The 22,108-nt window shown below is 37.2% G+C and overlaps 1 protein-coding gene across 3 annotated transcripts in view; it reads left to right on the top strand.

The window, feature by feature from the left end:
- The window catches only part of LOC113092377 (collagen alpha-1(XIX) chain-like), a 128,885-nt gene that overhangs the window by 38,648 nt on the left and 68,129 nt on the right, over window positions 1-22,108 (top strand). For all 3 annotated transcript variants that reach the window (XM_026257966.1, XM_026257963.1, XM_026257965.1), the window contains 3 exons: window positions 651-680; window positions 1,707-1,733; window positions 2,048-2,101. In XM_026257966.1, the coding sequence (XP_026113751.1) occupies window positions 651-680; window positions 1,707-1,733; window positions 2,048-2,101 (111 nt within the window). The remainder of the gene's footprint in view (window positions 1-650; window positions 681-1,706; window positions 1,734-2,047; window positions 2,102-22,108) is intronic.

Here is a 22,108-nt window from a genome sequence, read left to right as displayed (position 1 = left end):
TATCAGGGCATAACGGTTATTTACTCAGGCTAATTTTACATTTTATGAGGACAAGCAGGAATACCAGGGATTCAAACGTGAGAGCCGACGACACGCTTGCCATATCACCACTCTTTCTCGTAGGCGAGCTGTAAATCATGCAACACAAAAACATCTCACACGCTTTAGCGGCTCAAATTCTTGATCTTTAATCAAATAGCAAATTTGACATTTTAGGTTTTTCGATTGTGTTATGGGTGTTGTAGACATCTGTCACTCTTTTTTTTTTACGACCTCTAACATCACAGGCTGTCTCTCCCCTGTTACATTCTGACAGTTTTAGGAGCCTTTAAAACTCTTGTTCTCTGACTTTCACCGAACACGAGGAGCGAATGGCTATTTTTGCAGCTGTTTCGGAGATGTGTCAGTATTTTCGAGGATGCCAGCTGAAAGATGACTCCACACTGTTTTACTCTGCATCTGAAAGGCTGTGCGTGCATGTGTGTGTGTCTTGTGTGTATTTGACGGGTATTGCAGTTTGTCCTTTCAGTGGGTCATGTAGTGTAATGCTAGGTGTTCCTGACCTTTGTTCTAACAGTGTTAACAGCTGTACTTAATTGCTGTCTTTGTTTGATGAAACGTGTAATGATCTGTCTTCTGCTTTCTCTTAGGTTGAGCAGCAAGCTCAAAAAGGGGACCAGGTAAAAACATATTTGAGTTTTGTGTTTTTTAGGAAATAGCAGCGCAGATTTGACAGATTATTTTTCAAAATTGCATTAAAGCTCTTGTTAGGCAGCACTCAGTAATTATGTCCACCTTTTCCTACCATTTTTCATGATTCATAGGGAATGCCTGTTGCCTTTTTGTGCAGTGTTTTAATTGAACAGTTAGAAAAAGTCTGCTAATGCTTCTACTGAACGTTCTGCAGCTAATCTAGTCAGAACTGCATAACGTACAGCTAATTATAAGTAATTGTGCAAATGTAATGTAATGTTTTTTTGATCAGTCTCTCCTTTCTAGTTCTAAATCTATTTTCTGAAAGATAGTATGGTTCATGTTCAGGGACAACATTTAAACAAAATGTGCTGAGCATATGATGGCAGTGTGTCATCTGCAGCACTTCAATAAAACATAACTTTACCTTAAACTCGTTCTGTTACTTTATTGCAATTTAATTAGTGACTTTACACAAGATATTTTTTTTTTTATTTACTTCCATTCAAAGGTTTGAGAGATGTCTGTTCATTAAGAAATGATTTCATTCAGCAGGAATGCTCTGTTTTTTTGTTGTTGTTGTTTTAGTTTTTATCCTGACAAAATATCATGGTTTCCACAAAAATATTAAGCATCTGTTTTTAACATTGATGAAAAAGAAATGTTTCTTCAGTATCAAATCAGCATATTAGAATGATTTGTGAAGGACCTTGAGACACTTAAGACTGGTATGGTGACTGCTGGAAATCACAGGAATAAATGACTTTTTTAATGATATTAAAATAGAAAATAATTCACTTGTAAAAACACAGGAATTCTGCTGTTTTTACTGTATTATCTATCAAAAAATACAGCTTTTATGAGCTGTATTATCTTTCAGAAACATCTTACGTACCCCAAACTTTTGAATGATAGTGCAAAGATAGATTAGGATAATTAAACTTTAGTCTAAAATTTTTGCTTAAATGAAAATATTCAGACAATCTGTATTTCTTTCTTTCTTTTCTGGGCAGGGTCCCCCAGGAATTCCTGGAGAAAAGGTAATTGCCTCAGCAGCATTTTCATGAATTTATTTAATCTTTTTTTTTTTTTTTTTTTGGTCTTCCTTATATGAAGTTCACCCATGTGCTGTGAACATGCCTCTGTCTCTCAGCACTTTACTAAGTGCCGGCATGTAAAAGAGCCAGCTGCTTTGTCTTCATATTTAACATCTTGCTTCTGGATGTAATCAAGTTTTTTAAAAGAGCATTAATGACCATGGACAGGTGGAAACCTAGATACAGGACGCACCTGCTGTATTTACTGCAATGCTTTCTGAGAACTGAAACCCTGATCCTTTACCCATCATCCCCAGGGAGACGCTGGCCTGCCGGGTCAAACAGGAGCACCAGGGAAAGAGGGCAAAAGGGTGAGTAAACCGAAGCAGGTCGCCGCCTGTGTGGGCTGGATCCATGTTGCGTATAAGTGTTTGTGTGACGGAGCCATCAGTGAGACGGGCAGCAGCTGGAACAAGAGAAAGATTGGGGAGCTCTGTGTGGGCCTGGTCTCATGGGAATGACTGTGAATATTCAACTGTAAGGTCAATCGTAAACTGACAGTGTGGCCTACCCCATCAGGAAACAATCTCAAGGGTGATTTACTCTTCAGTCGTGACATGCTCGAAGGTATTGAGAAAACGATGATGTTTCATTATTGATTTTATCCTTTGTTTCTCATAGCCACCGGCCAAGGGTTAAATTGTTAGTCTGCCTGCGGCATGAAAGCTTTATGTGAGATTTGACTGCCTGCAACAAATTGCAGTTGCGCGTTCCGCTTATTTGAATTACCTAAGCCGCTCAGCCATTTCACTGGAGGCGCGCTAACACCTGTTAACGCAAATGTTATCTCGGCTCCTCGAGTGGTTAATGGTCCTGAATGGCATACAGTTGTTTCTCAACTCCCTTGAATGTGATAAAAAGTATTAAAATGCATGCCACTCAGATGAGGAGAATACTTGTGTCTGCCGCAGGGACTGTAAGAGCAGCATTAAGCCCATTCAACAGAATGAATGAATGAATATTTATTATCCTCCGTAGTGGTGTTCACTGGAGTGTTATCATGACACTGTTGGGTATTTTCAGTTCAGTGATGGATTGAGTGATGCACCGTACCGTAGACATCTGGATTTTGTCCACACTGGTTTGGAGCGTTTCCACTCGGAATGACAGTGTAATTCCTTGCTCAAGTTCACAATTTGTGTGTGTCTTTTTATATATATATTTATATATATATATTATATATATATATATATGTATATATGTATATATGTATGTGTGTGTGTGTGTGTGTGTGTGTGTGTATATATATATATATATATATATATAATATTTATTTTCATTTCTTTTAAGGTGTATTTTAATTAATCTTATTCATTTATTTTATTATTTCATGAAATTTGGCTAGAAATTAGAGAGGTAGAAAATATACAGCTACTGTATCTAAATCTGTGTTCATTTAAACAGTTTTGTTGAGAGCTATAATAAAATATTACATTATATTGCACAATTTAGTTGGAAACTAGAATTAAATAATTACGAATTTACGAACTTCTTTGCATTTTATTTTGATATTTATTTTGGAAAGTTTGATTTATAAATTAGAAATTATACAGCTGTCTTAATCTAAATAAATTCATTAAAACAATTTTGTTAAACTATAATGAAATCATAAAAAAAAAGATTTGATTGAAATTATACAACTAACTCCACATAAATTCATGAACACAATTTTGTTGGAGAACTTTAACAAAATCATAACACTTTTTTTTTTGTAGCAAAAAAAATATAAATTTTTCATTTATGAAAATTTGGTTGAAACTAGAACGCTAGAAATCTCACATTTTTAACAACACATAAAATTAACTTTAAAGCCACATCTTGTAGGAAAACTGTAATACAAAATCATTATGAATTTGTTTGCAAGCCATGAAAATGGTTGTACAAGATCAGTGAATGTAAAATTTTTCAACGGTTGTGTCATGTGGCCTGAAACACTCTCAGACCACCCCAAGCCAGCAGATCCATCCTCATTGTTGAGCTCTGGTATTATTAGTCTCGCATAACCAGACGTTTGGCATATGATCTGGTGTACAATGCAACATGTCCTGGCAGAGAACCAGCCAGACCAGGAAGGGCCGTTTGATTGCCCATCCTCAATTCACACTTGTTTTATGTTGTTTAATTCTGAGATTATCTGAAATGGGTTATTTCCGGGAATGGGAGTTTTTATCAGAACTTCTCTGTCCAAAATTCAGTAGCATTTCATATAGTAGAAGGTAAATTCACGCACAAGTGATTCATTTTTTATTTTTCTTCAACCTTTATTCCAAACCTGCATAACTTCCCTCCATAAGACATATAGTTGGTCAGTTGGATCCAATGTTGTTTGGACCTCAGTGTTCTACAGAATCTCTTCTGTTGTACTTTGTTAGAAGAAAGTAAATTAGACAGGTTTGGCATGACATGAGGGTGAGTAAATAATGACAGAATTTTCCATTTTGAATGATCTATTGCAGAGATTCAAATCTCTACCTCGAGATCCACTTTCCTGCAGGGTTTAGCTCTAACCCTAATCAAACACACCTGAGAATGCTGATCAATACCTATCAATGTCTTTGGGATCATTAGAAAATCACAGGCAGGTGACTTTGAACAGGTTTGTAGCTAAACTCTGCGGCACATTGGACCTCCAGTGCAAGATTTGTGGAAGGGGGATCTATTCCTTCAAAGCACAATGTTCTGTTCTGTAAAAGATGTCTCTCTTAGGCCACTCTTGGATAGTGCCGTCTCTCTCAGAGACCAAATCAAGAAGTATACTTTCGAAGGAACAATGACCCATCTGTTTTTTCCAAAGTCAGTTAAACATTTTATAAACTCTTCTCTGAAACGAGCAGAGTGTTGTTGTATTCCTACCTTCTGTGAGATTAAAAGGCCCATGACCTTTTGTGAAAAATTCCGAACATAATGTCAGCTTCTACCAACATGATTCCTCTTTAATTGGTTGGTGTTACAGAAAAAAAGCTGTTTAGAATCCAGACGCTGTGTTCTAATGATCTTGTGGTCGGCACCCCATGAATTCATTAAATTCTCTGCACTCGCAAGGGATTGCGCTAACGTTTACCACCCGTGCAAGGTAGTTTGCCCAAAGACTTACTTAGACTGAATTATTTTCCGGCTGCCATTTTAAATCAGTGTCAAGTATGTTGTTTTGTTGCAAAAGACAATGTTTGGCCCTATAAATAACTTTAGCTTTGATTACTTCAGAGCTTCCCAGATAGCAGGGATGTAGTAAGATTTCGGGTTATATTTGGCAAGTCACATGCATCCAGGTAACATGTTGAGCAGGACTGTGGCGCTCCACAATCTTGGAGGCTATTTGGGGAAAGGAGGGACATGGGTCGTTATGACTAGCCTTAGACGAAGACGAGCCTCTGCTGGTGAGACACTCTCACCCAATTAGCAGCTCTCATTTTCCACACCGCTATCAGTCATACACAGCTGCCCTCTTTGTGGCAGTGAATTTTTCACTGTAGCAAGGATAAATCTTTGGCCTTTGTCACATTTCAACATTTGTTGTCACATTTATTTGTATTTATTTTGTTAGCCAAACAAAAGTTTACAGTATTGACAATGTACATGTAAGCAGCACAGTGTTGTTTAAAAGGGATGCAGTTGCATGTTCAATTTTGGTGCCTTTTTTTTTTCTTAGCCTAGAAATCAAAAGGAAAAAGTGTTGTTAATATGCCAAATCTATTTTCTTTACACCATGTTTTGCAATATATTCCTTTTGCAGAAATAATTTTCTTAATCATCAGTATTTTTATCAATAGATATTATTTGTAAAGATAAACATAAATGTATTCTATATTATTCTAATATAAGAATACATATTGTGTGTGTGTGTGTGTGTGTATATATGTATGTGTGTGTATATATATATATGCATACACGCATGCATACAGAAAGAGAGAGGGAGAGAGACAAACTTTCTTTTTTTAAATAGAAAAATATACATTCAGAACATCTGAAAAATGTTAAGACATAATATATTAACAATATTTCTATTTTTAGATAATCTTGAAAATTTATGATAATTTATGCACATTTTTCTGACTTAAAGAGTGTATATATATATATATATATATATATATATATATATATATATATATATATATATATATATATACACACACACACTGTATATACATTTTTTTTTCTGCTTTTCTTTTTGGTTATGCATGCAGGGTGAAACAGGCCTTAGCCTTTAATAGTTCAGAGTTATTGGAAGAGATCACATTACGGTTACCTGCCTTCTTCACTGATTAAGCAAATACAATATCTTTTATAATATATTCAGGAAATTTGAGACGCGCGGGCTAAATCAATGTTCATGGAAGCAAGCCTGAAAGCCTTTCTCATAGATTTCTTGGTGAAGGGGGGTCAAAAGAGTCAGCCCTCCTGCCATCTGACCGATTAAGTTTAGTTAATAATGTTTGAATGTCAATATATTTAATAACTCAGGCATATAGCATTAAAAGACACCAAAATAAGAATGGAAATGGATCTGAGCTCCCATGGGATAAGAGCTCATGTTAATTATGAGATGGAAGATCAGAGCGAGGGCAGGAGTGCTCTTGCACTGCAAAAAATCATCTCATTAATTGCTATTTTCAAGTTTTCTATAGAAAATAACCAAACACTGTTTAAATAAGATTAGGAACTTCAGAAGTAGCATTAGACTAGTTTTCATACAATAAAATATTAGTATTTATTTATTTTATTTTTTTAAGAACTGTCCAAATATCTTTGTGTTGTTTGGAAGCAAACCCCCCCCCCCCCCCCCCTACACAGGTTAATTTGTCCAAAGTCCCACTCCTCTTGACTGTATTGATCTGATTGGCTGTTATTGAGGAACCAAATTGTGGCAGAAAACTGCTTTCCTCTCTAGTTTGAATAATTTACTTTGCTGGCAGCTTTGCATTGCAGCATGGTGCTAATGGGCTAAGCCTCCGATGTTATTTAAGTGTAGCGACACCCCTGCTAATGAGACCAGTTTGGTATGTGTTTACATGTGCTTGCGTGAATGAGCCTGAGTGCATTTATTTACGTGTCGGTTTGTGTTGAACGGGTGGCATCAGGTTGATTTAAATAATAATGCATTGCGACTGAATTGCACTAGGAGAAAAGACATGAATAGTAATGCAAAGTGCTTGCTTTTATCCATTATGGATGGCACTGACACCGCGTGATAAGCAAAATTGGAGGACTTTGGGACCATGTGACATGCTACAAGAGATCAAACAGGAAGCAGAGGAGCACCAGCAGAAAAAAAGCATCTCTCTTCTTCCCGATGGCGGCACACTGAAATATTCATCAGTGCTTGGAATGGGGTGCAAAGCTCGGTGCTGCTGGCTTCCTGCGCTACAGGACGCAGAAAAGCATTTGCCATGGCAACGAGATTGCCAGTTTACGTTACACATACAGTAGTCAACTGGCAACTGCAGCTGACATTTGCGTAATTAATCAGAATTGAGTTGGAGAACGACTACTTGTGCTGCAGGTGTGTGTAGGAGTGTGTTTTGTGTGTCTGCGCGCGCGCGCTTGGGTAAACAGAAAGGGCACAAACCTCTGTAATACACCCACAGTAAATAGATGGTTTTATTATGGTTTTATTAGAGACAGAAAAGCAGCAGCCCACACTTGTGTATCACTGTGCGCTCGCCCCTAAGCCAGAACATACACAGAGCATGTTCCCGTTTAATGTTCTGCCAAGTTCTCCAGCGCCCAGTGCTGCCCTGGCTGGTGTACAGTCATGTTTGGGTTCAGCGTTTGCGCTCACCTCACACTCACACATAATAGTGTTTGTTGGTCGTTTAGCTGGTGGGATACAGAGTGTTATCAGATAGAAGCTTCAAACTCTTCCCTAAGTGGCTAAGGACATGGAGAGCTCACTTTTGTCTAATGTACAAATCTGCTTTTTCTGCAGTAAAGAACACCTGTGCTAAAATCATAATTAAATCATCATTTTTGATCTGTTTTGAAGCATATAAGAAAGCGTTGTCAAATCTAAGAAAGCATTTAGGATTTGCTGGTAGTTTTGCCATGATTTACTAATTAAGATTGTTCACAATGACAGAGATGCTGTACGTACTGTATACTGTGGATGTTTGAGTGTTGTGTGTATTTTCCAGGGTTATTTTTTATTTATTTTATTTTTTAACAGAGAAACTTCTATTGCAGTTGTATCATTGCTGGCATGTTTGCATCTAAATGGACCTACATTTTTTGAATTTTGAAATCAAGAACTTACATTTTAGTGAGTGTAATGCTACAATACTTAAGTATTAATATGAATAGGTGTGTGTGTGTGTGCGTATGTATGTATGTATGTATGTATGTGTATATATAATATAAGTATACATGCATTTATATATCCACGGACCAGTGGAAGCTCAAAGGTGTTAAGGGGCTAAAACAAACTGCCCTAGAAAGTTTGCTTTTGTCAGCTGTTTCGAACTGCCAAAAAAAAACCTCAATGACCTGATTTTGTTCGAAATGATGTAATATCAGTTTGTTTTTCAAATTCATTTGAAGTAGGATGCGTAATTCTTGGGTACGAATCTTGTGATTTAAATGTTTTTACGTCACATTGGCTTTTGTCCATACCATAGGGTATGTTTAGGTGTAGTGCAGATGGTACAAAGAGATCTCTTAGGATCTCAGAAAAAGAGATGCTGTTCAAATGTTAGAAAACTATCTCTAAAGAGTTTGGACTCCACAAATCCACAGTCATACAAATGGAGGAAATTCAAGACCACTATTGCCTTTCCCAGGAGTGGTCGACCAACAAAGTTCTCTCCAATAGCAAGATATGTAATAGTCTGTGAATTTGCAGAATAATCCAAGATAACATCTAAGCAACTAAAGGCAATTCTCACATTGCTAATGTTCATGAGTCCACCATTGGGAGAAAATTGAACGACCATGGATTGCATGGTAGAGTTGCAAACAGAAAGCCACTGCTCTCCTGTGCCTGTCTGCAGTTTGCTAAAAATCATGTGGATGAAATCAGGGGGCTACTGGATAAATGTTTGTGGACTGATGAGACCAAAATATAATTTTTTTTGTCAGGACCTCTGTCTGTGAGTCTTAACAGTAAATGGTTCATGCAGCAAGACAACGACCCCAAGCACACAAGTCATTCAACTAAAGGATGACAGAAGAAGAATAAAATTAATGTTTTGGATGGCCAAGTCAAAGTCTGCACTTTAACCCAATTGAAAAGTTGTGGAAGGACCTGAAGCAAGCAGTTCATAGGACGAAACCCACCAACATCACAAAGTTGAAGTGGTTCTGTACTGAGGAATGGGATACAAAATTCCTACAAGCCGGTGTGCAGGACTCCTAGATCTATTTATCGGACTCTTTCTTTTTGTTTGTTTTAAGGTTTTATAAAAGTGTGATCAGGTTGTGTGGGTATCTAACCCATGACTTTGGTCTTGGTAGCACCAAGCCGTTCCCGTTAAGTTACTGGAAGGTTTTAAGGTTTATTCCCCTCTCCATTAACACAGCAGAGGGACTGTGCGTGACTAATGTGAACAGAAAACACGGAGATACCGACATGTTGTATTTTCCACTTTGAGGCAGGAGCAGTAGGTGCAGGCATCATAATTGCTCCTTTTATCTTAGCAAAAGTGTTACTCAGAGAAAAAGGAGTATAATGAATCCACTAATTGTGGTGATGTATGTAATTAGTGACTCTTGCACTAATTGTAGAAGAGTCAGAATGTTAATGAAGATTGAAGACTGCAGCTGTAGAAAATGAGCCGTTACTGTATCTTGAAACGTGCTGTAATACCTCATCCATACTGTTCAATGGCAGTGATTCGTTTGGGCTTTCATCTCTAGTCGTCTGTATGTCCGGACATGTTCAGCCAAAAGACCAAAGCACTATAGGAAGTTACCATATACCATTTTATATCCATTTAGCCATATAGCCATTCTGGAAATGTGAATCAGATCAGTTTGAAGTATACTTGATTACTCTTCATTCCTCGGATACTGATTTAGATTCTTGTTCACTCATGCATAAGTGTAATGAACATGTTCACCTGTCTGGTCATTCATTTATTAATTAATTAATGGGATCAATATATATTACAACCTTGCAACCTTCATCATTTTTGCTTATTTATGTTTTTGTCAAGCCAATGTTTAAAGTTTATTTTGACAGTCTTTTACCTCTGCCATTGTAAAATTGTTTATTGCGGTGGGATGAATTTTAATTTTAGTTCATGTAATATTAACTCTTAATTCCCCATATACTGATTTAGAGTTCACTCAAGCACAAGTAAACAACATGTCCGGCTGTTTGGCCATCCATTTATTTATACATTTTATGGGATTCAACCTTAAAAATGTTTACGTTTTATTAATTGTTTGTCAAATCAGTATTTAAAGTTTATCTTGACAGTCTTTTACATTTTAAAATAAACGTTTTGAAATTAAAAAAAACTTTTTTTATAAAATTTGAATGAAATTCTGCAGTCCATTTGTTAGATCAATTCAAATGTATGAAAGTAGTTGGATCTGTCTCACAGTCTTGAACACAAAGCATTGGTGGACAATTAATTTTTGAGAACCGAGAAGGTTCTTTGGTCTGGAAAATGCAAACTGGAGCGATGAAGGTTTTGAAGTCTGTACAGAGATCCAGACTACCTGAAGCACGCAGGAGGTAGGATCATTGACATTGACTTTCTAAAGTCATTAGAGAAGATCCTGGCAGTTTACAAGCAGAGGACCACTGAAGAGAAGATTCTGAAGTCTTGCAGAAGATTGGGGGGCAATAAGTTTGTGGTTACTGTTGCTGTGACAGTTTCCAAACTCCCCAAACTTGCTTCTTGCATAACTTCCTTGTTTCTCCTTAGAGCCTAATTAAGCAACTTATAGGGCTTTAACATCTTACCGCAAGGTCTTGGCAACAGGTCGACAGCACCATTTGCAACCTATAGGTTTGCTGTATGTTAATGTAAACCCCCACCACAAAAGTAGTGTTATGTTTAAACAAAAATCATCTTTTGTTGTCCACCAGCCTGAACTCATCAGAATATAAATTTCCATGCGTTTTGTGAAAGGAGTCTTGTCAATTTGACTGCTGTTCACTACACAGCTATGTATGTTACCTCCTAGATCTTACAATTACATTATTTATATAATTTAGTTTACTGCCAAATTAACCCAGGTTTGAATTATTACTTGTAGTTTAAACTACTTAGAGTGGTATTTTATTTATTCCTAAAACATGCTTAATAATGTTAATAACAATAATTTATGTGGCCTCCCCATGACTCCCAAAAGCATACTATTAGCTCCAACAGATGGCATGTGTCCGGTTCTCCACATACCTAATGCAACATCAGCAGGCACCTAAAAAACGATTAGCCATGTGATACTTGCTATAAAACATGAGGTATTGAAATGGGAGTGAGTAGTGCATAAACTAGTGAGTGCGTCACTCTGTGTCGTGTCATGGAAGTTTTTCCCAGCTGTTAGAGGTAGATGACCGCTGTAATAGTATATTACCTTGTAATCAGAGGATCCAGCAGCAGTGATATCAATTTGTAATTCCCTTTAAATAATTGATGGGAATCTCATGCTGCGATGTGCAGAGCGGATGGCCACGGTCAGATGGTTTCATTGTAGAAGTCTTTTGACCTGCATATTTGACAGTTTAGCATGCTGTGAAAATGGATTGCAATCACCCAGACATTTCTGTAAAGCATCACAGATTTGGTATTGTCATTGTATAACATATTGCATGTGTTTTCTAAACAATAGCAAGTAATTGCATTTTATTCTCAGTCAATGATTACAATATAACCAGACAGTAAATGGTGAAGACCGGTGGCAAAACAATTTTCTCTTATTTAACGTACAATGCTATCTCGAGTGGTGCTGAAAAGCAATTTGCATGTAGTAAGGAAACTGTAGGTTAATTTAAAGTGGATGCCCTGCTGTTTGTAGAAGAGAGAGAATGAATGGTAATTGTACATATTTACACTGACACAAACGTTTTCCAGTGGACTGTTTCTCTAGTGACAGCTCCTGCTGGAGACTGCAGCTACAGAGATAAGTTTCCACACAAGGCTATATTTAAGTTAAACTGTCATTTTTGGTTTCAGGTTTCCACTTTTCCAAATTATTCTCTCTGTTAGCATTACTTAAGTAAAAGCTGATCGTCATAGTTTCTACAATCACACACTTTGTTCTTTTAGACCCCATGAAATCCAGTTTTGAGTTTTGTGGCTTTAGCTTTGTGTCTGTTATCTTCCGTCTATTATCTAACTATGATTTCCTACTTGCATTTGCAAGTTGCATAGTGATATTTGCAATTTAGGGAAGTGCATTTAATAGAACACGCCCATCAATATAAGTGTCATAATTAATATCTTTGTTCCATTATGCTAGATGAGAAAATTTGTAATTTTATTAGTATGCTAGCATATAAACAAGCTTTACTGATTGGATAATGCATTCAGTGTTGGATTATTTCCAATATTTTCATGCTCGATGTGGACATTTATGCATGTCGGCTGTCTTTCAGACATGTTTCTCCAGTGTGCTTTTTCCCTTCATGAGATGATAGCTACAGCCTCACATTGCAGAATAACAAGCGTTATGCATGTTTTTCCTTTTCTTCCACCTCTCCATATCTTCTGAACTCTGTGTGTGCGGAAAAGGTGACACAAGGTCACCGTCCTCCTCCTCTGTAAGTCTCCTCACGCCTTTGCAAAGTCTGCGACTATGCAGGCAGAACAGCGATTAGCTTTTTCGAAAACCTCATGTCATGACGATCTCTTAACACTCAGTGCCGCCCAACTGGGCTATGTGGTCAGGCATCAGATTTTGGATTTACATAAAACCTCAAGGTCAATTCTATATACTGCTAACACTTCTTGTTTTTGTTTTTTTTCAGCATTTGTCTTCGCACTGATGTTGCTAATAATGGGCGCCTTGTGGACCGTTCTGCATGTGCGTTGCTGTGTGTGTGTGTGTGTCCTGTCAGAGACAGACAGCAGGAGTATGAGACATACCAGTGGGATGTGGACCAGTTGGCAGTGCTTTTCATTGGCTCGCTGTGTTAGATTAGGCTGCACGCATGCCAGTGACCTCTCGATGGGCACCTGTAGGGTGAGGTTATTGGCCGGCAGACTCCTGATGCGTCTGCACCCCTCTCTGTCTGGACATGCAGTGGAGGATGGCCAGGAGATATTTAAGCATGTGTAAACGCTGGTTAATTTTATCTTGGTATGAGTGGAATGAAATTTGAAGTGTAATATTGAAGGAATATTTTGGGCTCGGTGCAAGTTAAACTCTGTCAACAGTGTATGTGGCATTAGTCTAGTTATATAAATTCTTCCATGCAAAATTTTTTTATTTATTTGAGCTGTAAAATTGTTCTAAGACTACATTTATTAACACTGGTGGTTACAGATTACAATAAATGGGACTACTGATTTAAGTAGTGTTTTCAATTACCATAACAATTTCTTTGGATGGAGTCTGCTTATATAAATATTACTTTGCTAATAGTTATGTCACAACTTTGTGCATATTTGAAAGTTGAAAGCCTGAATCTAGCTTTTTTTAACATTTAGCTTTATTTTAACAATGTTATTTGTTTTGCAGTATATTTTTAACCTTGTTAGACTTAAGTGAATATCATTTAAATGCACTGGTGTGTATGTATAAGTGTATGGATTTATGTATGTGTATACATGTGATGTTATTTTTATTTTATTGGATAAAAATATTTCAGCAGTCTAATTTTGACATTTTTAGACTTGCTTGCACTCTCAGCAATATTACAATGAAAATTACTTTCATATCTACAGTTGTTTCATTTTAGGATGTATTCTAGTGTTGGGTGATATGGTCATTTTTCAAATCGTCATATCGTCAGCCCATGAGATCGACGATACACGATATCATGGGTGGATACGTGCATGGGTGGGGCAAGAGAGAGACTCTTTGTTCTTGTCATAGCATAACTATTTGGTGTTTTAAACCATGCAGGTGCACATGATATTCATATCAAGATTCATATCAACAGAACTTTTGCAGACTTTTTTAAGCCTATGGAATCACCAATAATCAAAAAAAATATACTTTCAAACATACTGATAAGCTAACTTTAAATATAAAAATTCTGTATTTAAAACCACTAGTTCATATATAGTCGGACGCAAGTGTCATATCGCGTGTCCTGTGACAAATTTGCTGCATTTGCGCACGGAAGTTATCAGTCTGAATGTTCTGCAAAATCATTCAATATCGCATTCATTATCGAAGGCGATTCATCTGGGATAATGAACGTGATATTGCGTAGCTTGTCAGTGATCTACGGCTCTGTCTATTAAATGTCGCTCCATTTGAAAGCAGGTGATGGTGATTTATGCATATGCTAAGAACTATTTTATTTCATAAAATGTATTTTATTTTTGCTGCATTGGATAAAAACACCCCAGCTGTTTTATCAGTGAAGTATCTTATAGTGGAACTAATGCATTAAAGGTGCAGTAGACAACTTTTTAAAAAAAAAAATAATATTTTTTTACATATTTATTAAACCTGTCATTATGTCCTGACAGTAGAATATGAGACAGATAATCTGTGAAAAAAATCAAGCCCCTCTGGCTCCTCCCAGTGGTCCTATTGCCATTTGCAGTTACAGACCGCTCCCGGTAAGAAACAACCAATCAGAGCTGCGGTCTTTGTTTGTGTTCAAAATGTAGAAAAATATAAATGTAGTATATAATAAACGAGTACACCATGAATCCATTTTCCAAACTGTGTTTTTGGCTTGTCCTGAATCACTAGAGTGCACCTATAATAAGTGTTTATATTTGGACTATTTTAGATTGCTTCGGGGGTACCGCGGCAGAGTAAGCCAGTACCTTTGTGATTCTTCATAGACATAAACAGAGAGAAGTAGTTCCGGCTACGATGTTCTTCCGCAAGACGCAAGCGGTTCTGTTTATTAACCGCTAGAGCGTCAAAAGTTCCCTACCGCAGCTTTAAGCAGGAGACGGCATGTGTGTTTGCCGGCTTCAGCACCTAATTTGGTGGATATGACATTGTCTAAGACCTTCTCTATTTATATCCGTGTTGGAATACCCTAAGCACATTCAGTTTTCCGGGCATCTATTCTTTGTTGTAAGAGGCACACACATGTGTCTGGTGTTTATGTCTCTGTCCTTCAGATTAGCATCTCAAACTTTCCTTTATTCCAGTTTCTATATTTGTGTATGAATTTGTATTAAATGGATGCTAGCAACTGGAGAAGAACATGTACTTTGTTTTACACTATGGGAATGAATGATTACCTATTCATATAACATGGTAACTTTGGCACTGCAAGATACTTATAAACAGAACATTACTCTTAGCATATAACTGAGAAAACTGGTAATGTCTTATAAAACATTTAGATGTTTTTCGGTGGTGGTAGTGAAACTGCGGTTTTTAGCAATCATCTCACTTTGCTGTGATATTTGCACCACAGTACATTATCCAAAAACAATCCTATGCCATTAGTATACATTGGCCTTAATTTTGCCCTTTAAATACATATCGGTGGGTTATATTTATATGCAGGTACTGGCATAGCTCTTCTCTGTGTTAGCATAATTTTCATTTTCAGGTAAATAAAACACAGTCAGGCCATATGGAGATTTCAAGAGTTGATGCTATCACAGCAGGAGTTTACTCCTAGATTTATGCCCTTCACAGGTAGGCTGGCTTCAGTTAACTATTTGTGGTCTAACATTGCGGAACCCGGTGCAGTGACCTTGTCGTATGGCGCTATTATCTGAGCAATAGATCTGAGTGTGTAATATTAACCTATGGCAGCAGCCTGTGGAAGAGGAAGACAGAGACAAACGTCCTCACCCAAAGGAAAAGAATTGCTTGAGTCTCCGATGAGGAGAAACGGAGGGAAAAAGGAGAGAGAGGGAGGATGGATGGCCGCGACTAGGGACAGATGTGTCGAGTGATGATTTATCTGACTGTCTCAGCCTGTTCCCAGGATGCCTTGGTGTAGCAAGAGCCGCACTTGCATGAGATAAACACATTAAGCGCCCAGTTAATTAAAAGGGCCACACAGGTGACCTGAGACCTTGAGGGTTTGATTCTGCTGGTTACGGACTAGATACAGTATGCAATCAGGATGTGTGTGTGTGTTAGAAGGATGTGTGGTGAAATGGACTCTGTCTGTGATACTGTTGATGGGTAATTTAGGCCAAAGCATCTTGCTTAAATGAAAAGGAGGCTTGCTCAATGGCCATGATGCAGTCCGGGTTGACCCTAAAAATTTTAATAAATTTCACTGGTGTTTCTCAAATAGCTCCCAGTCTTTTTGACTCAAAGACCCCTAATCATCAAACAGTTGTCATTATTTGTTTTTAATATCAGTAATAATTTCTTATTTTAATGGCTTCAAGTCATCCTGTGTTTCCTTTTTTGCTTTGGTGCCTATTTGAGAACCACTTGTATATGATATTTAATTGTACATGCTCATTTCTAACTTGACACCCATTTACCAATTTAAAATGCAAGTAATGTACTTAAATGTAATGGTTATTATTTTTTATTATTAAAAATAGTTTAGTAGACTCTTATTATTGGCCAGTAATTTTTGGCTTATTGTTGTTGCCCACAATATTAATATTGGTGCATCCCTTTTATTTATTTTTTTAAAGCTCTGATCTTCCATTTTCATTATACTGAAAAAGGTGGATTCTGAAGTAAAGTGCATTCTAAAAAAAAGAATCTATTTGTGATCCATGGAAGAAAAAGGTTATATTGGTTTGGAACAACCCATGGGTTAGCTATCTCTTTAAAACACTAACTCAGAATGAAATGAGGCGCTGCTAAAAAGAACAACAATTTAAAGAGCAGCAATATTTATGCTTCTGCTGTCATGCACATTTGCTGACTGATGTTTGTACAGTATACAGTGAAGTTAATTGGATTGATGACTGCAAATTGCCTGATTAGCATTTAGTCTTCTTTCATTGAGCATTTGGACCTTCTTTGATTACAAACTGAAATAAGTTGTCACCGTAGCCTGCTGTGACTCCACTGCCTGACCTTGTTTGTTCAAGTTTGCCGAGGCAGGAATCCTGGACCGAGCGCTTCAGTGGCACCAATCTTTGGTCTGCAGGTCAGTCCAGTTGCTGTCCGGTAAGGTCAAGGGGTAGAACGATGTGACCTCATTATGGTTTCTAGTGCTGACATGGGGTTTGAATACTTTTGAACCCCATGCTTTCTGATGTCTGTGGACATGTGTGGCGTCTGGGCATGTGGTGTTGGGCTGACTCCTGTTTTATGCAGGATTGGTGTAGACAGTGTTCGCTCTTTCCTTGAACTGTCTGTGAGGTCAATGAACAGAATTCAACACTTCAATGTGTTGACGTTTTTATCAAGTTGTAAAGTAGCCAGTATAGCCATTCATGCATGCCACTGTATTAGTATATTAAATGATATACTGCGGAAGAAATGTTGGATTGGATCTATTGGCTTTAGGCCTACTAGTTTGCTGGATTCTTTCATCCTCATACTTCACTGGTCCAATGCCAGTTTACATTTGTGCATTTGTGCTTCAAGCGGCATCCCACTGACTGGCGTGAGACGTTTCCCAGATGGTGTGTGTGCTCTGCTTTAATCTACCCTTCCCATCCGCTCACTTAAGACCTGGAATACAATACATCCAGAGCTTTGAGAAAATCTCTAGTAATTTGAACTGAATCTGAATTCATAAAGTGTGGTCTTTCAGATGCACAGTGGGCTTTGAACAAAGTGAACTAAAGGGTTACGCTTCTGGCCCCCAGTCAGTTTAGAAGAGAACCAATCTCACAAAAAGGGCACAACAGATCCACCTGTGAAATCTCTAAGAGCCATGACTGATTATGGCCTGCTTTAAGATTGGAAAGCGTTTTCAAAACTCTCACGTTCGTGCACGCACACATGTATTTCTACAAGTTTTCTTAGCTGTGTTATGCCATCATTGCACATACCATTGAGGTGGTATGAATGCATGTAAACCAGGTTTACTAGTGCACCAAATTTGGAGGTCCTGAAAATGTAAATGTAAACTTTAAAAAACATTTAACAATACATTTCTACTAATTTTAATATATTATTATACAATTATTATTGAAATCTAATGTTTTTCATTTATAATGTTACAAAAGATTCTGTACAATTTTATTTTTATATTAAAAATGCTGTTCTTTTAAACTTTCTATATAAAAAATCCTGAAAGGTTTCTGTTTTCACAAAAATATTAAGCGGCACAACTGTTTTTAACATTTGAAAAAAAAACAAGAATTATGAATCTTATAATAATATTTTGATCATGTGACACTGAAGAATGTTGTAATGGCTGATATATTATTATTATTCCATATTTTGTATCTGAAGATGTTGTGGTGGCTTCTGCCAATGCTGTGAGGAATCATTCTCAAAGTCTTGGGGTTTTGGTGCAGGCAAATACATATGATTTATAATAGTTTACTGTGATTATGCTTGATCAGTTCATATTTTGACCAATAAAAATCGTCCACAATGTCTCTGGATGCTTTGTCATTTTTTGCTTATTTTAGAGGAACATTTTGTCCCAGAAGTATAGCTAAGCAGGGAAGAGGAGAGGAGAAGGGAAATTGAAATTTGCATAATGAAGTTAGAACAAGTTGTTAACTCTGAGCTCTTAATTTAGATATCGTAATATCCTTCTTAAAACTGTCATTAGTACCCATTCTGGGTACGAACAAACAGTACGTATTGCTGTATTTTGAAAAGAGGTTATTTTGGTGCTTTAATCAGAAATTTGGCTCATTAATTTCTGTTTAGAGATCCTTCCTGTCTCATGGCCAGCACAGAAAAGGCTCACTCTTGCTGGTTCATCTCTCCACACCTATTTACCATTTGTATATTATGGTTGTGTTTTCAACCTTTCAGAGCTCTAAATCATCAGCACATTACAATCAAGGAAAGCTTGTACACAAGCTCCTTCTCACGTACCTCTAATTCTATACGCGTGTCCTTTTCTTTGGCTTGCCAAAGTGTGCTTCATTCACTCTTCCCAGAACCTATTAATGGAACTAGATCTCCATCCAGTGGCCATCAGTGGAACAGTTTTCCAGTCCGTCCTGAAGTAATCGGTGTAGAATGGATCAGAGGGTGACAAAAAACCATCCATATTGAGCCTGAGCATGTCAAACAAAACAGAGAGTGAAATGTTGGAGCTCCATTTTGGCCAGAGTGAGCTGAAGCTCTGCTCTTGACTTTCAGGCATCTCTTTATGCGTGTGGGCAATGGGCATAGTTAGATGTTTGGAGGGTTGAATAGTTGCATTGTGTGCCACTCAGAACAGGGTGAACGTTAAGCTGCGTTTGTAAGGCTGCCAGGCAGCTGTCAGCTTTAGCGCTAGCTAACTATCTCTCTCTCCTTCTCTCCTTCTCTCCCTATACCCCCAGTAAACAACTGGAACAAATCCTGTTTTATTGAAGTTTTGCAATGTGCAAGTACTGTGTTAAAAAATGTTTACGTGTTTTTTTTTATTTATTTTTTTGCACGAAAATATAGTAATTTAGTTAAAGCCTTTTTTGTTGCAGTGTTTTTAAACGACCACTGTTCTGATTGTGAACTCCGCCGGTACTTGAAGCCAACTGTTTATCAGAACCATCCAAGTTGCTGAATAATGAGTAGGAATTGATATGTAAATGTTAATGCATTCGTGATGTCACACCCGTTATAATAACACTTTTATTAATTTTCTTTTGCATTGTGGCACTGTTCCAATCCTTGTGAGCTGCCTTGTTTTTTACTGCATGCATAAGCCGCATCCCAACCAATATGGAACCTCATTAGTGAAAGATTTGGAAGCTCTACACATGCAGCATCATTAGTAGCGTAAGCGTGTTGAGTTGAGTTAAATATTCAATTTTAAATGTACTGTTGATTTTACTTTTAACAATATTTCTTGTATTTAGTGAATTTACTATTATTTTATCTCTGTGTGAGAAGAAAGCAAAGCGAAAAACATTGACCCACACATAGTAGTGGAGTCCCAAAACTCTGATTACGAATGTTATGTACGTTTCATCCAACACAGAAAAGTATAGTTAAATAATCACTGCTTTATGTGTGTTTTTATGCATATTAAAGTATCTCACAGATAGCTTAGTAACATTCTAGTGTCATACTAGGGAGACAATACGTCCTGCCATGAGATTTCTAGATTGTATAAAATGTTCAGGTTTTGGCTTTTTTTCCTGTTCTTTTCATACTCGCTGAAGGTAATGACTGAAAAGTACTTTGACCTATAATATATGCAAGAGCATGTAATCAACCAGTCGTGGCATGCAAGGAGGTGGAATCAACAGAGAACGGTCGAACCAATGCAAACTGTAGAGAGCATGTCAGTAGAAAAACAAAGCCAAAACCCAGACATTTTAGGTAGTTTGTAAATTCTACATTTGCAGGAAAAAGAGGACATTTGGTGACTCTTGGTGATAGGAATACATTATTGGTTCAAGTCACTATAGCTCTTTTTCTCTGTATACCTGTACTATCTTTTCTTATATACACACGTCCAAGTGAGACAATTATTTAAAAGGAGATAATGAAGGCCAGGACTCGAACAGCTGTTGAAGGCAGATGTGAATGTTATCCTTGCAGTGTTTTTCTGACATACATGACCAGAGAGAAATTTAACTGGAAGATGATGTTGTGACATTTAATTAAAGTTACAAGGTCAAATTTCTTTTTAATGCAAAATATGTATATTGTGATTGATTCTGTCCACTGATTGATGGATCCATCCATGATTTTTCTGAAGAGTGAATGTTTATTGACAGACGATTGTGTTATTGGATTAACCAATGAATTCAGTTGTGAATTGATGAAGAAAGATTGCCTCACTGATAATTGTTCTATATTAGTGTTGGTACTGTAGTGCTTTAAGATGTATCTTGTAATCTGAAGGGTGTCAGTTCAGTTTGAATGCTAAACGTGTTTTTTTTTTTTTTTTTTTGTGTGTGGTTCATGAACTAAAGCAGCGCTGTTAACATCACTGTGCCAGGAGCAAGTCACTTCTCCTCAGGTTGCTCCAGGGGGACTGAACCCTCCAGTCACTTTAGATAAGAAGGTGTCTGCTAAAACACTTAACTGTGTTGGACATAACAAGATCTTATTTGACTGTAATTCTGCGTTTCAGAGAAGAGCACATTCAGAGCACAAATCAGAACTAAATCATCTGCTCGCCTTGTCAAAAATCGCACTACCCCAAAGGTGTGCTCACAGCAAAGCTCAAATGTTCTCTGGGAAGAAATATCTGCAGAAGTGGGGAAAGACGACATTTCAGAATTAATCTTAATTACAGAATTAATTAGCTAAGTTTGCCTGCTGCTGGTAGACAGTTGAGGTAATCGCAAGTGTCAGGCAATAATGAATGTTGAGATGGGAAAGGTTAGTGTCTTGTATCCTGGTTTGACCGAGAGGCTGATCAAAGGCATGTGTTGGGAACGTCTCACTCTTGCCGGCTTTTCATCAGTCAAAGGCCAGACATCAGTCGCATCAGTTCCAGATAGGGAGGATGCCATGGCAACTGCTGGGATGCTGTGAGGTGATGCTTTATTCTTTGCTCATATATGTCTATGTCCATATCAGCTGCATTATTTTGAGTTATATAAGGGGCTTTGTATGTGTGTGTGGGTGTGTGCCAATGTGTGATCTTGTATTCCTCAAAATGTCTGTAGAATCCTATTGGAAATTCTATCCTAATATTAATTTTCTTATATTAAAAAGCTTATTTCCTAACAGTACTGTTGAGATTCCTAATAGGATAAAAACCCTTGTTGGATATCAAAATGAATATAAAGAAAAATCTTTTTTTTAGAATCTGCAGCAGCTCCCAGAACAATTTCCTTTGACTGTCGCATGGCGGGACCTTGTTGAAGTTTCTTGTGTTCCATTACCAAAAGGGTTCTGATAAATCGCGCAATATCCAATAAGACTATAAGAATCAAACAATAAGGACCGTAAAATCTTGTAGGAATTGATATTTTATCCAGTAGGATTTAGTTTAATTTTTACAAGATTCTTACTTGATTCCTTTGAAATTGGTTCCAAATTATGATATCAGTTCCAGTTGGAATGCTGTGTGCATTCCTTTGCATTTGTGAGAGACATCCTCTTTTTTTTAGGTGTATGATATAATCTATGCAAGCTATATTGTCTGTGTCCAGTATTTGATTTCTTACCATGACAATGAACTATAGATTCCACACAAATTCTACATAATTACTTAATATTAC

The sequence above is a fragment of the Carassius auratus genome, unplaced genomic scaffold, assembly GCF_003368295.1.
Source record: "Carassius auratus strain Wakin unplaced genomic scaffold, ASM336829v1 scaf_tig00214575, whole genome shotgun sequence".
NCBI classification, from domain to species: domain Eukaryota; kingdom Metazoa; phylum Chordata; class Actinopteri; order Cypriniformes; family Cyprinidae; genus Carassius; species Carassius auratus.
Note: the sequence above shows the minus strand (reverse complement) of the source record. Positions and strands in the feature narration are given on the sequence as shown.